The 25,483-nt window shown below is 45.3% G+C and overlaps 2 protein-coding genes across 9 annotated transcripts in view; one reads left to right on the plus strand and one right to left on the minus strand.

The window, feature by feature from the left end:
* The window catches only part of MAMLD1 (mastermind like domain containing 1), a 428,240-nt gene extending 417,535 nt beyond the window's left edge, over window positions 1-10,705 (minus strand). Inside the window, exons 1-2 of one of the 2 annotated variants that reach the window (XM_075941086.2) lie at window positions 10,584-10,705; window positions 6,752-6,919 (exon numbers count right to left, since the gene is read on the minus strand). The gene's annotated coding sequence lies outside the window, so the exon portion shown is untranslated. Of the gene's footprint in view, window positions 1-6,751; window positions 6,920-10,171; window positions 10,329-10,583 lie in introns of those variants that run through there. The other variant, XM_025178840.3, reaches the window with a different exon arrangement.
* LOC102443715 (protein EOLA1) lies at window positions 10,375-20,314 on the plus strand. Of its 7 annotated transcripts, none has more exons than XM_089781812.1 (4): window positions 10,375-10,399; window positions 13,138-13,432; window positions 18,897-19,110; window positions 20,157-20,314. In XM_089781812.1, exons 2-4 carry the CDS (start codon window positions 13,180-13,182, stop codon window positions 20,188-20,190), a joined length of 501 nt encoding a protein of 166 aa, XP_089637938.1. In that variant the 5' UTR covers window positions 10,375-10,399; window positions 13,138-13,179; the 3' UTR covers window positions 20,191-20,314. The 7 variants fall into 7 exon arrangements, with proteins under 7 accessions (XP_089637938.1, XP_089637937.1, XP_075797204.2 ...); XM_089781811.1 differs by lacking the exon at window positions 10,375-10,399 and adding an exon at window positions 10,638-10,772; XM_075941091.2 differs by lacking the exon at window positions 10,375-10,399 and adding an exon at window positions 10,718-10,772 and having other exon boundaries at window positions 13,157-13,432.
* The last annotated feature ends 5,169 nt before the right edge of the window (window positions 20,315-25,483 follow it).

The raw sequence follows: 25,483 nt of genomic DNA on the forward strand, positions 1-25,483 counted from the left end.
AATGCAGCAATACAAATCTGGGAGTAGGAGGCTCCAAACTGGAACAGTTCCAAAGAGGGGAAAGGGGAGGGGGGGACAGGACACACCCCCAGATAGTCCCTTTGACCTGTCTGGTGATTGTCTCTTTTTTTATATTATTTCATGAGGTTATGATAAGAGAAATCTGAATACCGAATTTGGTGGACCTAGCTCTTACCACAGATGTGGGCAATAATTTTTGATGGGAGGCCACTCCAATAATTTGGATAGTGGTCAAGGGCTCCACTCTTCCATATTAATGGAGATGGGGGCGGGGTCTGGGATGGAAGTTGAGCGCAGAAGGGAGCTTACAGCAAGGGACTGGGGTGCAGGAGAGGATGTGGGGTCTGGAAGGGAGTTTGGGTGAATCAGGCAGTTGTGACCTGGGTTAGGGGACTAGGGTGCAGAGGTTTGGGTTGTGACTTTGGGCAAGAGGAGTGTGAGGGGGTTCACTCACCACCATAGCACCCCCTGCCGTCTGTCCTCAGGAATTAGCTCCTTCTGCTGGCAGGGTACCTTCCCTCAGGTGGTGTTTCCCCTCTTTCCTCCAGGCCGCGGCATTCTCTTCAGGACACTGCCTTCCAGCAGTGCCACATCAGTCTCTGAGCCCCCCCTTCTGGGGGTTGTTGTTTCTTCAGCGGGCCTTTCTTCAGGCCCTGCAGTCTGGGGGTTTGCTTGGCCAGAGCTCCCCTAGCCCCGCCTTGCCTCCCCAGCCCTGCCCTAGCTCCAGGGAGCCTCCTACTCCCCCAGCAGCCAGGCTCTCACTGCTCTCCACCAGGAGCAGCAGCCCATCATCTTATAAGGTTCCCAGCTGGGCCCCAATCAGCTAACATGGCCTCAGCTGGGGCTAAACTCCCAGACCCTGCTTCGGGCCGGGGTTTGCTCTTAAAGGGCCAGTGCAGGGCGAACGCCCTGTCACAAGGGGGTTGTGATCTGGGGCAGGAAACTAGGGTGCAGGATGGGGTGGAGGGGTTTGGGCTGTGACCTAAGACAGGAGGGAGTTGTGACTTGGGACAGGGGCCTAGGGTGCAGGAGAGAGTATAGGGGTTTGAGTTGTGAGCTGAGGCAGGGGATTGGAGGGCAGGATCTGGGAGGGGATAGGGGGCAGAGGGTTTGGGTCACGAGGGGTAGGGGGCAAAGGGTTGAGGTGCCAGAGGCAGGCTCTGGCTGGGAGACTTACCTGCTTGACTCTCAACCAGCAGCCTTCTCAAGCAGATACCCTGCCAGCCCTGCCCCCACACTGGCTGCAAGAGCCATGAGGCTTTTGGACAGCTGTGCGCCTGAGGGTAAGGGGGAAGGTGCTTTGTAAACTACCTGTTGAAAACAGGCAGCTCCCATTGACCAGAAACCGGCCAATGGGATTGTGCTGGAAGTGAGAATAGTGCCTGAAGCCTTCCCATCTTCCCCCAGGCTCACAGCTGTACAAACAGAGGACCGCAAGTCTGCAACAGTCGCTTTTCTCAGCAGCATGTGGGGGACAGGCAGGGAATCTGCTTGAGGCTCTGTGCTGCGGCTGCGGGCCAGATCTGGTGGCTTCGCAGGCCAAATCTGGTCCACGGAGAGCATTTTGCCCAGTCCTGTCTTACCATTTAGAAGGAGTCTCTGAACAAACAGACAAACAAACAGACAAACTCTATCAAATATATAATAGATTGACTTAAAGGGCAACTCTATTAAGTAATAATTTTTGCTCCACCTTTTCTAGCAGACCCATTATCTATTTACAATCCTACATGGCACATATCACCTCCCTTCAACACATAATTTTTTATTAGTCCCCAGAACAGGCACTTACGATAGGCTTCCTTGTACAACATTCTGGAAGTTTTTAATTAATGCTTTTCATCTGATTAGCCTAAATGCCAATAAAGCAAGTACAAGAGATCTCTTATTGATGAAATCAGAGTTACAGGCAAGCTGAGTATATCAGATGACACCTTCCTCATTTCTGAAAGTTCCACCAGTCTGATTGTTTTATACATTAAATGAAAAAAATGTAGAAGATGGATTTAGATGTGCTTAACTGCAAGATTTAGGATAAAAATTTAATGATACTATCTTGTGACAGCTGTGTGGAGCAGCAGGCCCTCCATCTCCCTGGACTTGTCCCTTCAGTGCACTGAAGAGGATGCCAAACTTGGTGGAGTAAACTCTTTTTCTTCTATAACAAAGAGTGTTACAAATAAATTTTTGATACAAGCCAAAGAATCTTTGCTGTGGTTAATGTGAAAGGGAGTGTAGACGTGGAGGAAAGCCTAGCAGAGAAGTAACAAAAGAGCTAGAAACATGCAATAAAGGCAGGCTTAACGCATGTCTCCAATGTTTGAATTCAGGCAAACATCACTATTCCTGACAGCACTTCAACTTGAAGCACTCGAAATCAATGGAATTTAAGCTTATTCAGTAACTCCTCATTTCACACAGTAGTTATGCTCGTGAAAAATGTGTTGTAAACCAAATCTAATGTCCCCATAAGAATTAATGTAAAGGGGGGATAGGTTCCAAGGAAATTTTTACGTCAAACAAAAGACATTTACATTTACCAACACTGAGTAGTCATGTGGCATCTTCGGGTATGTCTAAACTGCGTATAGTCAAGTTACCAATAAGAATTCATGAGGTTAATCAACTATTCAGTTAACCGATATTTAACATCCCTATCCCTGAGAGCCATAGACAACTGGCCTCCCTCTGACCAGTCCCCGATGGTGGCTGAGAGTGCGCGCACACACAGCTGCAGGACCGAGAGTGCCCAGGAGCCCAGGGCCAGCAGGATCAGCATTGAGAATCCTCTCCATGAATCATTTCCTTGGTGGGGAGGGACTCTGCTCTGCTACTTCAACTAGGCAGTTCACAGCATGGCGCAGGGAATTCGAGACTACTAGTGTAGCTAACAGTGGAGATCCAAGGGCCCCAGTAATAGGCAGCAACATGCGAATTATATCTCCTAGCACACCTTACACACATTGTTTGGTTTATGGCCAGGGTTGGATTAATGTATTCAGGGGTGACTGGAGGGCATTATAACCAAACATTGCACAACTTTAAATGAGCACATTCTCCAGTAGGACAGGGACGTAACAATGCAACAATGTTAACTAGGACGACTTTAGTGAGGAGTTACTGTACTTAAAAGTATATGATTAACTGGTCTTCTGACTCGTGGACCAAAGCTGTGGGTAAAATTTTGGAATTGGTACTTTTTAAAATGTTACCCAGTATCATTAAAAATATCAAATACATAGTAGTCACAATTAAGTCAACTATGCTCCTCTGGTACAAATGAACTTTCAGTAGTAAAAATAAAGCTTGAATGCTGAGGAGACAACTTTCTCCAGGGATGATCCAAGACTGGAATGAACTTCCCCAAGAACTAAGGTCCATCACAAACCTTACCACTTCCCACTCCAAGTTGAAGATGCATTTTTGACATTGCCTATATACACACACACTAATAACTAAAAGTCAGTGCTGTCACACAAGCATAATTTGTAATGTATTATATATAAAAAGAGCCGAAAATGTCTGAGAACTTAAAAAATGAATATTAACAAAGAGTGAATCTTGAAACTGGTGATATTCTACACATAGAGAACTCTCCAACCATGTTTGTAGCTGTTTCCATCATGTCACACAGACTCAAACAGACCTTCCAGCCTTCAGAGTGATGTTTTGGGTTATTGTGTGTGCTGTCTGTGTTGTTATGTGGGTAGTTGTGTTGATTTGCATGTAGATTGTGTTGTGCCAGCAGAGTTGCATGGACTTATGCAGGTGGCAATTAGACCAAGTAATTCATCATCTCCACACCTTTCCTCATTCAACCAGTGAAATAGTTGCATGCAAATTAGTTGTACAGTGATTGATAGAGTTACCTCTGATATCACAATGATCTAGTACTCTTTGCATGGCATAGATACATGCTTTGCTGTTGCACATGTGTAATTCATGAAGTCAGAATGGCTGAGAACTTAAAAATAGGATGGGAACAGACTTCTTTCATCACTTCATGCAGACCAAAAAACCATTATAGCTTCAAAATGACAGAGTGGTAATCCTGGAACCTAGACATGGATCTTCCTCTCAGGCTATGTCTACAAGACAGGGCTTTATTGGGAAAAGGTACGCAAATTGCGCTCCACAATTTGCGTACCTTTTTCTGATAGCTTTTTCAGAAGAGACTTTTCCGAAATTTGCCCCATCTAAACTGGGCCAAATTTCGGGGAAAAAAACCCTCTTTCACAAGAGCCCTTCTTCCTCATGGGAGGAGCAAGGCAGAGCTTCCAAAAGAGCGTGTCTGCTCTTCTGCCAAAAAAAAAAAAAAAAAAAAGCAGAAGAGCAGATGTGTTCCTTGAACATGGCAGAATTTTTATGGGATACCGCCAGAAAAACCCTTTAGTCTAGACATAGCCTCAATAAAGAATAAGAGAACAAAAGGCATGAGAGATGTTAGTCACACTGCTTAATGCACTACTAGAACGTACTCAGTTACTACGGTGATGAGTATGGCATAGTAAAAAAAAAAAAAAAACCTATATAGAATAGAATTAGATTTTTTTATAGTCATCACACTTGAGCTCCCAGATAATACTGTGATTGAAGCTTCGGAAATATAAATATTAAATAATATGATCAGTTTTTCGGATGTCATAATTACTTCTCATTCTAAACACAGGAAAATAACCATGCTCTCTCAGGTATCTATTGATACCAATGTGAGGTAACTATTGGTGTGGTCTAAATGCTTAACGACAATCACTGTGTAAAATGTTTTCATGTTTTTTTAAATGTCTTGCTTTCATTGATTAATAAGTGAAAATCCAATTTTGACCTCAGATACATGGACACATATTGCAGTGTATCTTGACCCAGTTCTGAAATCAAATGTATATTGTAACACACTGTTTAATATCTTGACATGATATTAACTTCAGCTATCCTAGCACACATTGCTAGATATTGAATAATGTAAAATCAGGCCTGAGCAGGCCTTACAAGAAACACAACAATACTTACCTATATAATTAAGATAAGAATGCATCAGGCATTGTTTTCGCTCCAAGCAAAGTAGTAACACAGTCTCTATAATGGGGATTGTGTATGATTGTTTTTTATCTTCTCACATACCATTAGAGTAAGAAGACATTTGAAATTAAAGGGAAATACATTTACAGCTAATAAAATTAAATATACCACTTTACGCAGTGTATAATCAACACACAGAATTCACTGTTGCAGTAGGTCATCAAGACAAATACCTACATGATTTACATAGGAATTAGTTAACATAATGATATTGACCAATACTAATAGCCATGCTGGCCAAAATAATTATATGGATTCTCAGATCTCAAGATCCTAGACATAATCTACCAGCAACAGGAAGAATTTCCTCACTTACATGCATATCGTGCAATTAAGGTCTAAGAAGATTTATGCAGGTGCTTAAATTCAAATACTGAATAGTCATATTGAAGCCATTGTAACTACTCTCAGTGCATAAAAGTAAAGTATAAATTTTGGCAGTCTCAGGGTCTAGGTTGGGATTGAGGTTTTCGTTTGGTTTGTTTTCCTTCCCATGAATTATCCAGTATTAGTGAATCATTCAAAACAAAGGTTTCTGGACTAGATCAGCTAATACAATTCTACATAACATTTACTCACCTTATATGGCAATAACCATGTCGGTATTTAAAGTGTAATATTTAAGATGCACTTTTTACTTTCAATGAGAATTCAACCACTAATTCCCCATGATATCTTTAAAAAATTTCCCCTAAAATTGTGAAACAAAGCAATGTATGTATGCAAACACAAATGATATTGGACAACATCTTGCTATAGATTATACACATGTATATCCAAACAGTCTTTGGAATAACAGAAAGAAGAATAACATAACATATATGTTATGTTCAATAACATAACAAAAAGAAGAATTTAGCCCATGGTTTAACAGGATTATTTAATCCTCACGTACGTGTCAGATACTGCAGTGAAAAAGTAGCAAAAACAACACAAAAAAGCAATATTTGCAACCGTATATAGATTCAACAGGTCTTTACAGTGATCATACAGATCCAATATGACAGAAATAACCTAAAACTAAAGCACATTTAAAATAACCCATCCCTAAATAATGACAACATTAAATGTATATCATTTATTATTTTCTTTTGTCCTTATAGCATTGTAAAAAATGAATGCTATGATCCTTTATGGCAGTGTTTCTCAAAGTGGTCTGTGAAACCACTTTGAGAAACCTGGGCCACTCCGGTGTTTTTATTTACTGGCTCCATGGCCATGGAGCCTCACGGCTCCTAGTCACTCCGGTTTGCTGTTTGCAGCCAAGGGGAGCCTTGGCCCAGCTGATGCCGCTTCCTACAGCTCCCCTTGGCTGCAAACAGTGAACTGGAGCCATGAGGCTCCGTGGCCATGGAGCCAGTAAACAAACACACTGAGGCAGGCAGTTAGCAGGTTTCTCAAAATGGTTTCACAGACCACTTTGAGAAACACTACTATATGGAATTCTGTGAAAAACTTTAGATATATTGCAGTATGAGGTCTATAGAGAAGGCAGTTACCACAAAACCATTTTAACAGTTTACATCCAAAAAACAAGAGGCCATGATTTATGCAGCCCAGATCACTGATTACAGCCAACACCATACATTTAATTTAAGAAGACTACATACACAAACAAACACAAAATGTCTTCAGAAATTGTCTCTTTTACCTTTTGCTGCTTAGAACCTTGATGATTTTCTAGGTGACAGTGTCTTCAGAGAACTGAAGGAGTAGACTAATTTTCTTCTGACTTCTGGAAAATCAGTTTTCCTTCTCCATCTTTGAGTCCACATCATTTTTAAGTTATTCTGAAACTTTGAATGTCCCAAATTAGATCCTGAAATTTGGAGACACAAAGAAGTACCTTCAATATGATACATTATCACTGGAACAGGTCCTTCTCCTTAACTCATCTTTCTAGCTCCTCTTTCTGTATCTGATTTATCTCCTTTCCTCTCCTCTTGGCCTTTAGTTCCTTCTTTTCTGCTAATTCTGCTTGCAGACATTAATTCTTCCAACTAGCCTCTTTTTTCCCTATCCCTTTCCTCTACCTTTGTCCAGCCTTGCACAGGGAAACTGACTAGATTTATTTAGGCCAGATCTATGCTAAGAGGGAAATTCAAATTAAAATATGCAACTCCAGCTATGTTAATTACAACACCAGAGTCAACATATCTTAATTCAAGTTTCCCCACCATACCCACAGAAGAAGGCTGACAGGAGCAAATGAAGGAGCAGGAGTACCAGCTGCTGCCCAGGCGCCCTCTGAGTTAGATTTAGCAGGTCTTTACTAGACCCACTAAATTGAACTCCAGAAGATAGATCATAGCAGCAGCAATCTTCCCCCTCATGAAGACATGGCCTCAGTTTCAATCTGCACCTAGCCTTCTTAACCCTAGATCTGGCTGCATGGAGAAACTGACTAATCCTTCATTAATTTCCCTTTGTATATGATGCAGGAAGGAACTGGACTAATTCTAAACTCTTTATATTTTTGCTCTCTCCCCAGTTTCAGCACTTGGCACTAGTTTAGGATGATCTTGCTAATTTTATTTTTGCTGTCCAGTTCCCCTATGAAAACAAGCAGCGGGGCAACCACTCTGATGTATGTTTAAGGCATGTAACTTAAAATAATATATATCAATGTTCCCTGTAAGTTGTGTCCTTTGACAGCCACCAAAGGGTATGTCTAGACTACATGGCTCCGTCGACAGAGCCATATAAACTAGTTTACCCGGCATAGGCAAAGAAGTGGGGATTTAAATAATCCTCGCTTCATTAAAATAAACATGGCCGCCACGCTGTGCCGACGATCAGCTGATCCGGCACAGCGTGGCAGTCTGGACGCGGATCTGTCGGCTGGGGAAGCCATTGCCAACCGATCCTGTAAATCTCATTTCACGAGGCATAACGGATCGGTCTTTGCCTATGCCAGGTAAACTAGTTTACATGGTTCCGTCGATGGAGCCATGTAGTCTAGACATACCCAAGGAGAGATTCAAATGCTACTTAGAAGATTAGCAGAGAATCCTCACAGCCATACAGAGCCAGGCAGCATGTGTTTCTATTGATGGGGTATCTCTGCATATGCCTTGGTGCATATAAAAATTTATTCTGCAAATGGGTGAAAAAAATTAGAGGGAACATTTATATATATGGTCAACTATAATAGTAAAATATGTTTTCAATACCCCAGTTAAATGGAACAAATATATGGCATGCCATTTTTTGTTATTTAAAACTCCCCTCTCAACCTTTCTTCCTCCAGCCTTTGGCATCACTGCCTCCCAATCTATAGGACATCCCAAAGAGACCTCAAAGTCATAACTAGACTATAATGGAATTTGAAGAGATAACAGGAATCTCTCTAGACCTATCTCCAAAGGGGGATTTTTCACCACTGGATATGCAAGAGGAAATAAAGTAAAAATTAACTTTCACATAAAAAACCCCCACTGTGCAACGTTATACAACAGGATCTGCCTTGCAGACTATAATTAGGTTGAGCCCAGTGCATGCTGAGGTATCATTTAGAAAAGGAGTTGATGGACAATGATGAAAACAAAACCACTGTACTTTTCTAATTACAACTGTGCTGAGTTAACCTAATTATGTGTTAATTATCAGTTTACTTCCAAATACCCAAAGTAACACTATCACCTCAATGTAGTTGTGGGGCATGTGCTAGAAAAATACAGTGAAACAGAAGAATAAGATAAAATTCACTAAATTTAAAAAGGTGTTATTTTCTTACCCTCTCTTTTTCCTCCTCCTCTGGCTTCCTCTGCTTTTCCCATATCCCCCTTGATCTCACTCTTCTACCTTTGCACCTTCCACTTGATCTCTTTGACCCTCCTGAAAGCAGATCTTGCTTTCTGTTTACTTTGAATGCCCTCTTCCCAACCTCTCTCTCTCTCGCCTGAAAATCAGTGGACTATTAGCAAGGAGAGACAAAGAAGTGGCTTGCTTTGCTGGCAGAAGTCTGATTCGCTTTCATCAAGATTTACTGAACTTTTCAAATTATAACATTGTCTCTAGACTTTTGTTTCTTAAAATTGTCCACTTGGCTGCAAAAACCAAAGCAGTTCTGCAATGGTGAAAGTCTAGAGAAGTTAGTATAGACCATCTACCAGCACTTTAATTGAGGATGTCAGAAATCATTTAATAATCATGTAACCATGCCAATTCTTAGAAGTTACGTGTTTATTCAGGGGCAGGGCCAGTAGCCCATGTGCTCCCAGCTGCTGGCCTCACTCCCAGGGAGCCCCTTGCCACTCCACACTGCTGCTTCTGTATCAGAGGCAGCGGTGAAGGGCAGTAGCAGCCTCTGTCTAACATGGACCCAGACTTGCCACGGACAAAGGTTGCTCTGTGGGATGCCAGAACAACCTCTGTCTGCAGTAAGTGATTAAGGCACCAATAACTACCAGAAGGCAATTTACGTTCGTGAGCCATGTCAGCACTAACAGTGGAGCTCCAGTGCTAGTAGCAATAGGAGCATTTTAAGGAACAGGGCTATGTCTACACTGCAGGCTTCTTGTGCAAGACAGCATCCACACTGCCATGTGCTTTTGCGCAAGAGTGCCCATGGCAGTGTGGACGCTCTCTTGCACAAGAAAGCTCTGATGGCCATTTTAGCCATAGGGGTTTCTTGAGCAAGAAACCTGTTGCCCGTCCACACTGCCTTCTTGCACATGAGCTTATTCCTCGTGAGAAGAATAACTCTTGAGCAAGAATCCCTGCTTTCCGACGCTTTACTGTAAACTTGCGCAAGAACACGCACGCAGTGTAGACGCTCTGCAACGTGCGCAAGAACAGCTGCTCTTGCGCAAAAAGCCCGCCGTGTAGACGTACCCTAGGACTACGTCTACACTGGCAGCTTCTTGTGCAAAAACTCTTTTGCAGAACAGTTCTTGTGCAAAAACTCTTCCACAAGAGAGTATCTACACAGGCATGTGCTTTTGTGCAAGAGCGTCCATGGCAGTGTAGACGCTCTCTTGCGCAAGAAAGCTCTGATGGCCATTTTAACCATAGGGGCTAATGCACAAGAAATTCACGCAACACTGGCCTCTTTTGGAAGCGCTCTTACGCCAGAGGGCTTATTCCTGGTGGGGGGAGGAATAACTCTTCCGGAAGGAGCCCTGTTTTCCGACGCTGTACTGTCCATTCACTTCTGGCAGCGCGCGCGTGCAGTGCAGACAGCCGGCGAGATTTTGCAGCAGGGCCGTTCTCCCGCAAGAAGCTGCCAGTGTAGACACACAGGCGCCTGGGGAAGGCCGCGGGTGCCCAAACTGGCTCCAGAGCAGGTCACACCAGGGTGAGGCAGAAGCGGGGGATTCTCAGGGGCCTGGCCAGCGCCCCACGAACACCCTCACTCCTCAGCGGCCACGTTTGCGAGGCCCGGGGGGGGGGCATCTCCGAGAGCGAGCTGCTCCCCTAGGCCTGCTCGTGGGCCACCCAGCGCAGTATGGGGGGGGGGGGCAGAGCCCGCCTGCTCCTACCTAACCCCCGCAGGACCAGTGAGGGCGCCCTGCGGGGCCTCCCTGCCGCTCGCCCAGGGGCGGACAGGGCCTGGCTGCGCAGGGCGGGCTCCACTCGGCGACCGCCCGCAACGCGCCTCAGGGCGGGGCCAGGCCCGGCGTGAGGGGGCAGGCGCGCGCGCGCGGGAGGCGGGAGCGACGAGCCGCTCGGTGAGAGCCCCGAGGGGGAGCGTGACGGGCGGGTGCGTCCCCCCCTCCCAGCGTGACGGGGCCTGCGTCGGGGCGGGGGGCTGGGGGCGCCAAGGCCGGGGGTGGGGGCCCTGCAGGGGGCGCCAAGGCCGGGGGCGGGGGCCCTGCAGGGGGCTGGGGGCGCCGGGGGCGGGGGCCCTGCAGGGGGCTGGGGGCGCCAAGGCTGGGGCTGGGGGCCCTGCAGGGGGCTGGGGGCGCCAAGGCTGGGGCTGGGGGCCCTGCAGGGGGCTGGGGGCGCCAAGGCCGGGGCTGGGGGCCCTGCAGGGGGCTGGGGGCGCCAAGGCCGGGGGGGTGGGGGCCCTGCAGGGGGCTGGGGGCGCCAAGGCCGGGGGGTGGGGGCCCTGCAGGGGGCTGGGGGCGCCAAGGCCGGGGGGGTGGGGGCCCTGCAGGGGGCTGGGGGCGCCAAGGCCGGGGGCGGGGGCCCTGCAGGGGACTGGGGGCGCCAAGGCCGGGGGTGGGGGCCCTGCAGGGGGCTGGGGGCGCCAAGGCCGGGGCTGGGGGCGCCAAGGCCGGGGCTGGGGGCCCTGAGTGGATGGGGAAACCCAAAGGGGAGAGGGGGTGCCTGGGGGTAACCCCGCTAGCAAAAGGGCCCGGGGCCCGCACTGTGAGGTTGCGCTCAGAGTCCCCACAGGAGCGGTGCAAGGGGCTCTGCTGACTGCAACACATTTGAACGTTTCACTCCATTCCAAGAGAGTTTTACTGGGCAGCGCCAGGGTAAACCCCACGGATAAAATGAGTTTGCTGTGCTGGCCAAAACACCCCGTCACGTTAACTGTGCGGGATTGTTAAACATCACACACGCACCCACGGTTCACTGCTTGCCAGTAGCTTCCCTAGTTGTTTCTAGTTCTAATTGTGTTGGCCTTCCTGCTCTGTAGCACCGTGCCCCTAGCATCTGGATTTGTAAACAAACAAGGGTAAATCCCAACAACATACTGTTCCCACCGTGTTAGACAAACATGCTTAGAGTCCGCAGATTTCCAGTTTGCCTGTCACTAGCCAGGTCAAACCATATATGGGTTGTGACAATTTTCTTCCACTATTTGATCTGAGGAAGTGGGTCTTGCCCAGGAAAGCTCATGGTCTAATAAACCATCTTGTTAGTCTTTAAAGTGCTACATAGTCCTGTTTTTTCCTTTCTCAAATGTCTTTGTTAGCTTTCACAATCGCACCTCATCTAATTTGCATTTCTTGCCCTTGTCTACAAGGCACAGGAGAATTTAGCTCCAGCCTTTCTGCTCTCCTGGGTTCCGACACCTCCCTCACTTTTCCAAACCTGCAAAACTAATGGTTCCTTTTGTGGCTCCCGCTCTTGTTTCCATGTCTTCTATGTTTTGTGTCTTTCTTCTGAAACACTCTCTATGAGTGGGCTGGAAACTAATGTGAAAAGTTTATATTCCGTTTGTAAATATTTGTAGGTAGTTTCTCATACCAATTATGATGACAGAATAACATCTGATTTAGTAAGGGGAAAGCTTTAGACTAGTGTTTCAGCCAGTGTACAAATACCCTTAGGGGTACTCAAGAAGTCTGGGGGGGGGGTACATCAACACAACTGAAATTTGGAGAAAACTGAATTTTTGTTTTAAGTTTTACATCTCTTCATTATTTTTATACTTTTTACACGCAAAAATTTAATCGCCTGCCTGGCTATGATTAAGTTGTTTGAACAAATGTGCTGCAACGGTAGAAAAAAAATGTGGGTGTCTGAAAACTGTAGGTACTGAGGGTTACTTATAAATTTATTTTATCTTTTTTGAAAAAGGGGTACTTTAGAAAAAAAAGGTTGAGAAACACTGCTCTAGACTAGGACTTAGTTCTGAGTTTGATTCCACCAATGGCTGCTATTTCCGTAAAATGGGGATAATATTTCCTATCTCTCACCCTCTTTTTGTCTATTTAAATTGTAAGATTGTGGACAGGCTTTTATTCTTTTTTTATTCACTACCCTGTTAAAATGGGCCCTGATCTTGTTTTGGGCTGCTAGGCATTACCATACAAATAATAATAGACACCAGTGTAACAGATGATAATCTGATTTTTGGAGTTTCAAGACAGATTAAATGTTTGAAAACTCACATAAGAATGGTCATACTGGGTCAAACCAAAGATGCACCTAGCCCAGTGTCATATCTTCTGACAGGGACCATTGCTTTCTAGAAAATCTAAAGGGTGATTTGAAAAATCAGAATATTTTGCAAAAATTCCAAACACTCGTTTGCAGATGCATCAGTTTTGTGTGGCTACTGCTGGGTGTATTTTCAGATCCTGGACAGCAGGATGTTTTGATAAGCTAATTATTTTTCCCTTCTCATAAACTAAACAGGTTATGAGAGAAATATAAGGTAAAGAGTGACACTGAAGAAAGATGAGATTTGGCTGTCTTTCCTTTCGGCAACCCTATGCTGGATTGGTGTTGAACAAAATCAAAACAGTAGAGACTCGTTGGCGTCCTTTGTTGGCAGACTACAACAACTGCACTATTGCTATTCACATAGCTTTTAAGGACTGGGAAGATGAAACCTGGAAAGAAATCCTTCTGAATAGACTTGCCATGACACCTACACAAGTTCAAGAGTTATTGGAAAAAGGGGAAAAATTTGGTAGAGGAGTTATTGCTGGTAAGCAATGCTGATCTTTTTTTATTGCAAGCAGTTTTAAATTTGTAAACAGTTTAAGCACTAATTTTGTAACCTGTCTCTAACAACTTTTTTACATATAACTTTGTAAAATTTTTGTGAGAGACTGTGAACTTCATAAAAACATTTAAAATAAAATACTGAATAAGTACAGGCAGTCCCCGGGTTACGTACAAGATAGGGACTGTAGGTTTGTTCTTAAGTTGAATTTGTATGTAAGTCGGAACTGGTACATATTGTAGGGGAAACTCTAGCCAAACATTTTTTTTAGTTTTGGATAGCATAGGGAAAGGTTAACTCCCCTCTAATGTTTGTTTTGCTGTCTGTTCCCCTGTTCAGAAGATTTCACATCTATTTCTGTCCTTGTGACAAACTCAGGACTAAAGGAGTAACTCATCAAATACCAAACAGCTCTGCACCATGCTTTGAGCTAATAGCTTTATTTCTACACACCACCCAGGGTTCTAGGAGGAGGGTCCTTTTTTTGCTAACACAATGAGGCCAGCACTTTGTTTGTTTTGGTGGAGTCTTTGTTTGCCCAGGGAGCCCAGCATGTATAGGGGGAGGAGGGGCGGAGAGGCTGCTTTTGTCTGCTGTTCGGCAGCCTGTTGCTCAGGGGAGGGGGCAGCCTGTTGCTGGCAGGGGGGGAGGGGGGAGGCGTGCAGGATGCGAGGCCGCGGGGGGGGGCAGCGGGCGTGGGGAGGCACTTTTCCTCTGCCCAGCAGCTCTGCGGGATCCCTGTCCCTGTGGCCAGCTGCTGCAGGCAGAGGCCAGTTGGAGCTGGCCGAAGAGGAGGAGGAGGTGGATTCTAGGACCCAGGTGAGCGAGCCCCAGGGACGCTGCTGCGCTCCAGGAGCCCGGCATGTATAGAGGGGAGGAGGGGCAGAGAGGCTGCTTTTGTCTGTTCGGCAGCCTGTTGCTCAGGGGAGGGGGCAGCCTGTTGCTGGCAGGGGGGTGGGGGGGGCAGCGGGCGTGGGGAGGCACTTTTCCTCTGCCCGGCAGCTCTGCGGGACCCCAGTCGGAGCCGGCCCGAGGAGGAGGATCCTAGGACCCAGGTGAGCAAGCCCCGGGAATGCTGCTGCGCATGTGCGGGAGTTGCCTCACCCCGTTCGTATCTAGGGATCCGACATAAGTCGGATCCACGTAAGTCGGGGACTGCCTGTACAAAGGGTTGTATTTTGCTGTCCTTTTCACCTGTGCAATTCATTGATCTCAGTGATATTGAGGAGGTGGAAATGGGATCATATTTGGGCCAAAAATTGTAAGTAGTATATAGAATTTTAAAGTGTAGCTGAACTTAGAAAAGTGATTCTGTAAGGTGTCAATCCTGCCAAGATGTAAGTACAAGTTTAATTTTAGGTTCTATGAGTAGAGGCACTGAAGTCACCAAGACTACTTGCTGTGTGCAGGATTGGTGTTTAAATTTTCAAATGGCGGCACCCTCTTCATCTCTCTCTTTCATGAGCACACAAAATTGCACCTATGCCTGTTACTGGGGGCATGTCTGTGCTAATGTATACTAACTAAACATACTAATCTTTGTGTGAGCATATTCAATATCCTAATATACATGCAAATACTAGAATTTTAAATCCACAAATGCCATTCGGGCCAGAGTTTTTTGGATGCAAACTTTTGTGTGCACTAAGTTTTTGGAATAGTTAACACAAATGGTAATTGTTTGCATCCATATTGTGTGTCTGCAGTTTTAATGCTGACAAGTGGAAAATTTACTTCTCACCCTTGAATATTTATTAATCTAATTTGTGTCATTTACAAGTAAAAAGGTAATTCTTCAAATTGCTATCAGTGAAAACTTTTAGTCTAATATATATTTGAGAGAGTTTGTCTGTCTGCCCGTCTATCTGTTCAAGAACTCCTAAAAGGTAAGCTAGCATCACCAAATTTGGTATACAGCTTCCTCTTATCATAACAAAGCAATGTAAGGGTTCAGTTGTGCCAGGAAAATGGGATGTGCCTGGAATGGAATTATTATCATAAAACCAAACATAAATGAGACAGGTGAAAGGGGCTGGCTGGGGGAGGTCCACCCCCAGGAGTCCTTTGAAGCTCCCCCACCCTCCATGTGATACAGGAACACGGCTGCCTATTCTCCTTCATCATAGAGTGAGAGGAAAGCACACAGTTTGCTGCATTCTTCACTCTGGCTGAGGAGTGCAGGAGGCAGACACGCCTGAACCTGCCCAGCCTGGCTGTGCCTACTGGAGCTGCAGTGACATGGAGAGGCACTTCTCATCTGGCCTCCATCTGAGGGCTGGGGTAATCCTCTCTCCCTTGGGCAGCCTGCATACTAAACCCCTCATCTCCAGCCCCCTCTCCCCCCAATGATTTGAACGAAGAAAAACAAAAATTAAGGACCCAAGCGAAGCTGGGTACATCATGTAGTATTAAAAATATACAATTGAGTTATTTGGCTCTTTTCATTATCAGCAGTAATAATAATTTTGGAACTAAGAGTTATCTGACATGTCTTACAATGCCAGAAACAGCATGGAATGCAACTTAACCTTTCGTACCTGTGTTGACTTCAAGTGCCAGCAGAAGTAAACATTTTGATCTAGTGCCTGCAGAGACTTTACTTATTCTCTCAAGTACTCCATTTATTTTAATCAGTCTAGTTTGAGGTTATTTACATGCTTAAAAGTTTGCAGGATTGTACCTTAGATTTCAGTGTGTTGCATAGGGGAGTCCGCTATGGTCAGCCGTTATATGGTCAGGACTCACATGTGCACCTTGTATTAAAGATTTCACTCTTATGCTGATTGTAATTAGGCTTAGACATAGGAATTTAAAATCCCATTTAATTAGTTAACCGGTTAAACATTAAGTTTAAACAGGGCTGGGCTGGAGCAGCTCCTGTGCTGCAGGCAGGGATTGCTCCAGCTCCACCTCCGCCTCCGCATGGCTGTGGGCTCTCAGCCTGTGCCTCCCTGGCTGCCGACTCCCACCCCCCATGGGTTTGGAGCTAGCAGGCTGGGGGCAGAAGGTTGCTCCTGGGTGCTTATTAGAGTATGATTTAAGAATATTTACTTTGTATATTTTGACATGTGAAATTGATCATTTGTGTTTTAATGGATATAAAGCTTTCATTTTTTGAATCTCAATGTTTACTGTCTAAAGTCTGTTGGCTGATCCCTACCTTATAGTTTCCAGCAACTACAAACAATTAAATCTATAACCTTCCAAAAAGAATGCTTAAAACTAAACATATTATTTGAATGTATTTGAATTACTTGAATTTGAAATTATTAAAAAACAAAATAGGAGTTCTAGCCAGCTTACTTATGAACACTGTTTTAACACTTGTTCTGAAGCAGTGGCCAGCTGGTATGATTGGTCAGCAATGATGTCCAGGTGTGGCCCTGAAGGCTCTAAATTGAGGCCTTGAGGGTGACATTTTAAAAAATGAACTTTGCATTTGATTACAGTCTGAAAGTGTTTTCCTTAAACTGCGTCCTCTTGACTTTTAAATTAAAATATTTGAATCCGGTCTTAGGTATAGGGAGACTGTAGGGGACACGGCTTCCTGAAGCACCTTTATGAGCACATCTGCTCAGATTCTGCTGGATCACAGGAGAGGAAAAAGTCACTTTGATTTCTCTGTTACATGCTTGAGATGTGGACCTGTAGCTAAAGAAGAATAGGACTCAGTTTGCTTTTCCTGAGCCCAGGAAAATAGTTAAAGTATTCAATATGGCCTGCTGAGCTTTTTTTATACACTGCTGCTATTCAGACTGCAAAAATTAGTAGTTTTGTGCCCAGCTTATAAGAGTTTGAGAAGGTCTAAAATGGGGCAGATACTAAATTTGTTACTAAAAACGCTGATTCTACATATTTTATCTTGCATATTGAGCTCCTGAAACCTGTTGCTGATATCATTTTACGGTGCTTATGTAGTTAAATGAAATCATGGCTTGTTTTTCATGTCATATTAATACATTATTTGGATGTCTGCCCTGCCCCTCTCAATTGAAAGAGTTGTACAAATGGTTGGATACTCCATCAAATATTGTTTTTTATCGTTTGGGAAATGGGTCACAAATGAGGGATTTTTCAGGGCCAAAGGAGGTCATCTCTGGTGCCCCTGCTGCTGCCCCCTGCCCCTCCCCCCCATCTACCGGCTCCTGGACCCTGCAGCCCAGCTGAGCCACACAACAGCTCCCAGACCCTGCAGCCCAGCTTACCTACACACTGACTCTCCAACCCTCCCCACCACAGCCCAGCTGAGCCGCATGTTCCCACCCCACTCCCAGTGTGCCCGTACTCTCTGATCCTTGGAACATGTTGCCAGACCAGAAAATTTTGGTTTATAGTAGGGATGTTGAATTGTGTTTTGTCAGCTAATTGAGTAATTGATGGAATTTCCATTGACTACTCGATTAGTCGATAAGGGGGGAAACTGCTGAGCCACAGTGGGATTAACTTCCAACCCTGCCTTTTAAATATATTAAGAGCCAGGACAGCTGATTCCCAGTTCACGCCCAGTCCCTCCACCTATGCCTCTTCCTCTCCTGTCTCCTGCAAAGATGGTGCTGGGGGGAACCAGCTTTTAACCGGCACCCCCCCCCCCCCCCGCTGCCTCTTTCTGATAGAGACAGTAAAGGGTGGGGAGGGGAAGCGACTCATCAAGTCACTACTCAACTACCTGATAAGCATATATCCCTAGTTTATAGAGGTGCAACGTGTATGTCTTCACTTTAAATTGTGTTAAAGTAGATGTACTGTATGTGTAGTTGTGAAGTTTGTATCCATTATTTGTTGTTTTTAGACTCATCTGTATCAATTCTTTTGTCACATCAACTCTTGTGTTTTCATTTGAATACTTTTCCTGAGAGAAAGTTCATTGCATGCACCAAAATATTGGTATAGTACTGAAAATTGTCAGGTAGTATGTAGATTTGTAACCTCTACATAAGTCACATGCGAAACTATGAAATGAAATGAACATTTATTTGGTCTTTATTTCATAAAGGCTTTTAACCACTGAAAAATATGAAAATTATTGCTAATACCCCTTTTACTTTCTTTGTCAATATTTTAATAAAACAGGCAAATTCTGCTGCTATAAATTGACATAGATCTATATTTAAGAAGAGCTGTTCCTAGGCTGGATGTGGTGTCTAAGTTTTCAATAATATTTCAGTAGCTGCAGAAGAACTTATTTTTAACAGAATTACAACATCACATTGAATTTTTAATCTTTCAGCTGCATGCTTCAGCTCATTTTTCTTCTTCAGTCACATACGCTGCTTTCTGGGGAGACTGACACTTGTTGTTTAAGGTGTGTTTATTGGATGTAGAGACCTTCCTATAATATAAATGTTGTTTTACATGTGAACTGAAGGGAGGTTGAGAATTTATTTTGGAAAACTTCTATTGGGAAGGGGACCTAACCTACCAAGTAACTTCTGTATTTATAACACAGGGCTAGTTGACATTGGAGAGACATCACGGTATCCAGAAAACTTATCTCCAGAGAAGATTTTGGAGCTGGAAAATCAAGCTGTACTAACTAGCCTGGAACAGAAATACTTGACTGTTATTTCAAATCCAAGATGGTTACTGGAACCAATTCCTGCTAGAGGGGGCAAAGATATATGGAAAGTGGATATCCCAAAGGAACTGATCCCTTTGGAATAGTAAGCTATATTTGTGCCTTCCTGAGTTTAAAGCTATAGTATCAGATGTCATTACTTTAGCTTTGTAGATGTAGGCGATTTTTAATTTTTCCCAAGCTGTAATCTGGAATGTATTCCTGGTGAATTTTTTTTTTTTATATATATAGAAATAGATAGTTGAGGCAAAAACTGATTTGGGTTTTTTCTTTTTTTTTCATGACCCCAGAATAAAAAGTTGAAATAATGAAAAAATGTATGGAATTAACTTTCTACCAACTAATGAAGAGATGTCATTGTAATGACCGTTATTGATATTTATATTTATTATACATCTTGTATGTGCTTATGTGGACAATTGTTAATAAATATTTTAATATTTTAATGTATTGAGATATAGATATATGTATTTTAAATGCTGAAACCTAAAAAGAGGTGTTTCTGCTTAAGGATGTTACGTTTACATTAATCAACTAATCGAATAGTTGATGTAATTTGCATTGACTAGTCAATTAATCAATAAGGGCGCCTCTGCCTTTGAAATGTAGCAAGAGCCCTGCAAGCTCTTGCTACATTTCAAAAGCAAAGCAGGCACTGGAAGCACGGGGCCAGCAGGTGCTTGAGTCCCCTGCTCGTCCCATGCTCCCCATGATGCTTCTGCTTTTGAAATGAAGCAAAAGTCCCGCTCTTGCTACATTTCAAAGGTGGAAGCGCCACCAGTTCTCTGCTGCCCCCCTGCCCATGGAGATGGTGCTGGGAGGAGAACCAGCTTTTAAGCTGGTTCCCCCAGCACCGGATCCTGCTCCGCCCCTCCCCCCCCCCACCGGCTGCCTTTCTCTGATAGAGGCAGCGGGGCTGGGGGGAGGCGACTAGTCGACTATCCGATAAGCATATGCTTATGGGATAGTCAACTGGTCACTTACATACCTAGTTGCTATATCAGGCTGTGGGAGGATAATGGAATGAGTGTTCAGTTACATTTGTTGTAAATAGAAACTGAGGCCCTGGCCCGAGAAAGATTTATGCATGTGAATAGTACCATTGACGCTCTCTCTCTCTTTTAATTTCAGTGGCACTATTCAAGTTCTTTTAAGGATGTGTTAAAGTCTTAGTAGGATGGACTAAAAATGAGGACTACATTTTAAATTAGCATCAGTGTTTCGAAGCAGGATACAACTCTTACTCTCAGGCATAGGCCTTATTTTGAAATAAAATATATGAATATCTGCTTAGGTATTAGTAGGTGTTTCATTTTCCCCTACATATGTAGGTACAGGCAGTCCCCGGGTTACGTACAAGATAGGGACTGTAGGTTTCCGCGTCTCCCTGGTCTGCTGGGAGGGGGCAGCTAGTGCGGGGTGTCTCCCCCACTGTCGCCGCCGGAGGCCCTGCCCGGCGGGGCCGCGCTAGCTTTGGGGCGCCTCCCCTGCCCCTTGCTGCCCCCCGCCACTCTATGTGAGGCTCCTGCATGGCGATAGACCCGCGACACGGCTGGCGGAGGCCGGCAACTGCTGGAGGAGAACGGGTCCCTGCCGGCCGGGGAGGCGGGCTCCGCGGCGGCAGCTCCCCCACCGGCCGCGGAGATCCAGCCCTTGCCGCTGACAGACACCGGCTCCTGCAGCCCCCTGCTGCTGGACTACGATGGCTCGGTGCTGCCTTTCCTCTGGGAACTGGGCGGCGGGTACCAGCGGGCTCTGGTGCTGCTCTCTTGGATCCCGGCCCTTTTCATCGGCTTCAGACAGTACTCGGACTCCTTCCTGCTGGACCAGCCGGACTTCTAGTGCCCGCGTCCTCCACGGCGAGAAAAGCCGCTCCGCGTCTCCCTGGTCTGCTGGGGCGGGGGCACAGCTAGTGCGGGATGCCTCCCCCACTGTCGCCGCCTCTGGCGGCGCGGGGGGCGCTTCCCCCCAGCAGATCAGCGAGACGCGGAGCGGCTTTTCTCGCCGCGGAGGACACGGGCGGCGGGACCCCGTTCGTAACTAGGGATCTGACATAAGTCAGATCCACGTAACCTGGGAACTGCCTGTATTAAGAAAACACAGTCATGCAGCACAATATCTAGCTTTCCCATTAATCTAGTTCAAATTATGGATTCAGTCTGCCTATTCAAATTCCCACTACAACAGTGGTTCCCAACCTTTTTAACCACAAGTTCACTTTTTCAATATAAGTGCAATGTAAGATCTACCTCAAACCCAAATACCTTTGCCCCCCTTCCTTCCAACCCCTTCTTTGAGGCCCTGCCCCTGCTCCACCCCTTCTTCGAGGCCTCACCCCACTCACTCTATTCCCCTTTCCCATTCTCACTTGCACCAGGCTGGGGTAGGGGGTTGGGGTGCTGGCTCTGGTCTTGGGCCCAGGGGTTTGGAATGTGGGAGGGGCTCAGGGCTTAGCCCTGGGTGGAAGATTGCGGTTCAGGGGGGGTGTCAGGGGGCAAGCTGTGGGAAGGAGTTTAGGTGCATGGGGGACTTACGTCTGGGGCAGGAGGTTGGGTGTAGGAGGAGGTTCAGGACTGGGACGGGTTCAGGATGAAGGCTCTGGCTGGGCACAGTTTAACAGAGATGGCTTCTGGGTGTTGGGGTTAAGGCAGCTTGCTCCTGCCCTGGCCCTGCACCACTCCTGAAAGTAGCTGCCATGTGCTGCCCCCTCATTTACAGACACTGAGCCCACAGCTTCTACTGGCCACAGTTCCTCATAGCTGATCAATGGGAGCTGCAGGCAAGCACAGCATGTGGAGACCCCCTGCTCTGCCTTTCTCAGGGGCCACAGGGACATGCCAGCCACTTCCAGGAGCAGTAGTTACTATAGGGATAAGTACTCCAGCCACGACAGGTTAGGCATTTTAGAATTCACTATTCAAATAATTAAATTTAAGCGTAAGAGAGAAATGAACATTATGAAATGCACGGACCAGTCAAAACTAGCCCACTTTGCAAGCAGTAAAAGAAGTAACCAGGAGTGGCCTGATGCCGGCTGCGGCATCTGGTGCCCCAAGCGGAAGGCGCAATTGGCGCCCCCACCTGCATGGCTGTCAATGGCCGTGACGTAATCATGGGGCGCCCCATGATGTCATCATCAGGCGCTCGGGCCAGCGGCGCCCTAGGCAACTGCCTAGTTTGCCTAGGCTCACGGTCCGCCCCTGGAAGTAACAACCACTAATGACCCCACATGTATTGGGTCAGGAAATGAGAGAGAAGGACTGTGCATTGGTGAGAATGACAGAGACACAGAGGCTGTGTGTACACTGACCACTTATTCCGGAAAATCAGCCGCTTTTCCGGAATAACTTGCCAGCTGTCTACACTGGCCCCTTGAATTTCCGGAAAAGCACTGATGATCTACTGTAAGAAATCAGCCGCTTTTCCGGAAATACTATGCTGCTCCCATTCAGGCAAAAGTCCTTTTTCCGGAAAACTGTCCCGGAAAAGGGCCAGTGTAGACAGCACAGTAGTGTTTTCCGCAAAAAAGCTCTTATCGCGAAAATGACGATCGGGGCTCTTTTCCGGAAAAGCGCGTCTAGATTGGCCACGGACGCTTTTCCGGAAAAAGTGCTTTTCCAGAAAAGCATCCTGCCAATGTAGACACACTTTTTCCGGAAAAACTTATAATGGAAAACGGTTCCGTTTTAAGCATTTCCGGAAAAGGGTGCCAGTGTAGACGTAGCCAGAGTGTGTGAGAGTGGCAGAGATTTGCATTGCCAGGCTCCCTTCATCCCCTTCTCTCTGTGGAAATAGGATACAGAAGTGGGAGAGAGAACTACTCTGACATCAGCGCCTTCCGTCCCCCCTTCTCCCTCCCACACCCTGCACAACAATCAGTTGGCTTCCAGGGGGTCAGCTCCAAGGCAGGAGGGCAGGAGCAGCATGACAGTGGGTAGAGGGGAACTGAAGTGCCAGGTCTTGATAGCTTCCAGGCCAAACCAGTCTGGATCGCCAGTCAGAGGCTCCAAGAACCACTGGTAGATCCCGATCTACTGGTTGGTGACCACTGCACTACAATTTCAGTATTCTGCTTCACTTATTACACTAGGGCTACGTCTTCACTGCAAGTTCTTCTGGCAGAAAATATGCTAATGAGGGACTCATTAGCATGAGTCACAATCTCATTAGCATATTTTCTGCAGGGTTTTTTTGCGCAAGGGGTTTTTGTGCAAAAAAAAGCGGTGTGGACCTTTTTTTTTGGCGCAAAACCCCCGTTTTACGCAAGATCGTTATGCCTGTCCCAGACCACTGGGGGCAAACGTACCACTCAACAAGAAAGTGGCCAGCAGGACTGGGGCTCCACCATCTTGCCTAGCACCAGACAGTAGCCCCTTTACCCCAAACCCTTTCCTCCTCCCCCAACCCTTGATTGAAGCACTGGATGTGAGGGGGAAGAGAAAGCTGCTGCTGGCTGGTAGGAGAGAAAATGGCTTGCCAGCTAGAGAAGGGAGGGAGGACAAGAGAAAACCTCTCCTCATCCCCAACCCTCACTCTCGTGCCCCCTGCTCCCCAGGCTCCTGTCCTTGCTCTCCCCCATGTCCCCTAGACCCTGCCCTGACTCCTGCATCCCCCACACCACAGCCCTCTGCCCTGAAGGACCCAAGCAACACAGGATAAGTCTTCTAGTTGAACATGTTTCAACCTCATGTGTTTTCCTATTGTCAATTTCTATGAAATTAATCAATAGGTATATACTGTTTTGTAAGCCTGAACTTTACATTTATTATATTTTTATCCTCTCCTCTGATCGGTGTAGATATATTTTACTGTATTGTTACTCCCCCGTTACCTTCTGTGTAGCGGAGGAAATGTAACTTAATACAAATTGAGATGTCTCAATGCAAACACATGTTATATGTAATTGATACTACTCCCATGAGTTTTAAATATGAGGATTAGAGAGAGAGATTGTAGATATCTAAATTGTTGCAGAATTCTGGACTCCTTGAAATTAGAAATGAAAGAGACCTATTAGGATATCCAGTCTATCCCCCAGTCTGCCAGAACAGAATTTTTCCCTGGAGTACATTTTCTCATGTTTATCTACAGCTTTATATGTTCACAAAGGCTTCCACCAGCTCAGCTGAAAAACTATTATACTGTGAGAGCAATCTCACTGCCAGGAATATTTTCTCGATACACAGGTCAGTGTGCATTTTCCTTTTTTTAATTTCAACCTATTAATTCTATTTCCCCTCTTGGAATGTCCCTAAATAATTCTCCATCCTACGTGTTTACACCCTTCAAATATACTTTCCTCCACCCACTTTTTTTTTGTGGCATATTTTTTGTACAGCCGTTCCTGATAAGCCAATTCCTTCGACTATTATAGTTCTCTGAACTCTTGCCAATTTGTCAGTCTCTTTTCTGGCACGGAAGTGAACCGAATGCAGTACTCCATGGAGTTAATGTGGCTACAAAATGGAAACTGCTATATGGGTTTTTTTAAACACTTGTGTAAGTACTGTACAAGTATAAGATTTTTAAAGATAATTAGATGAACTTATTCCCTTAAACCTTCACTGGGAAATGGAAATCCAAAAGAAGGGATTTCTACAGTGACCTGATCCTGTGAAGTTCTGAGTGTCAGGATTGGGGCATTATAATTCCTAGGTCTAAAAGAGCTGTGAGAGTACTACTGGCTTGACTTGTTTTACAACTGGTGCATGGAAGCATGCATTTTTAATCATCTCTAGCACAGCCTTGTTTATGATGATTATCCGGGACACTTAAGTGTAAAGAAGAAATAAATACTCCCATTAATTAGACTTTTTAACCAGTTTAATTGTATATTATTTTTAAAAGACATGATCTGCTTCAGCCATTATAAACTGTAATTTGTCAGTCACAAGAGATCTGAAGAATTTGCATTTGCAGAAGCATAGCTGGCAGAAGGCTCAGTGTTACCATGGCAGTTGCATAAAGAACAAGGCTGACCTGGAGAAGTAAATTGTTGGTTGAGAGTTTCTGTCAAAGGAATAGTTGAAGCTGCTGCCATCAACATTGAAAACCAGGGGTTCCAAAAGGACATTAAAGTAGTAAACTGAGCATTCATGAATACAAAGTCCTGGTAAGTTGAAGGTAAATGATGGAGTCCTGTTGAGGGTTCAAGCCCTATTTCTGGAGTCAGGAGAAAATCTGGACAAGTTGAGCTGGTGGCATTACTATCCATATATGGATTTCTTTGGCTAGAAATATTATCTTGTATAGAGTTTTCAGTTACATTTTCCAAAATCCATGGGGTAGAGACTGGGTAGGAATGGTTCATTTTACCATTCCCTGCATTTATTGACTTCTTTGGTCGGTTGTTACACATTGTTTCTTTTAGACAAGGCATTTGCAGGTCATTTGGTTGAATTGAATCTTGAAAGGAAATATACTTCTTTGGGGCAGCTGGCTTTCTTCTCTTCAAATTC

Source organism: Pelodiscus sinensis, chromosome 13 (genome assembly GCF_052426305.1).
Source record: "Pelodiscus sinensis isolate ZL-2025 chromosome 13, ASM5242630v1, whole genome shotgun sequence".
NCBI lineage: Eukaryota > Metazoa > Chordata > Testudines > Trionychidae > Pelodiscus > Pelodiscus sinensis.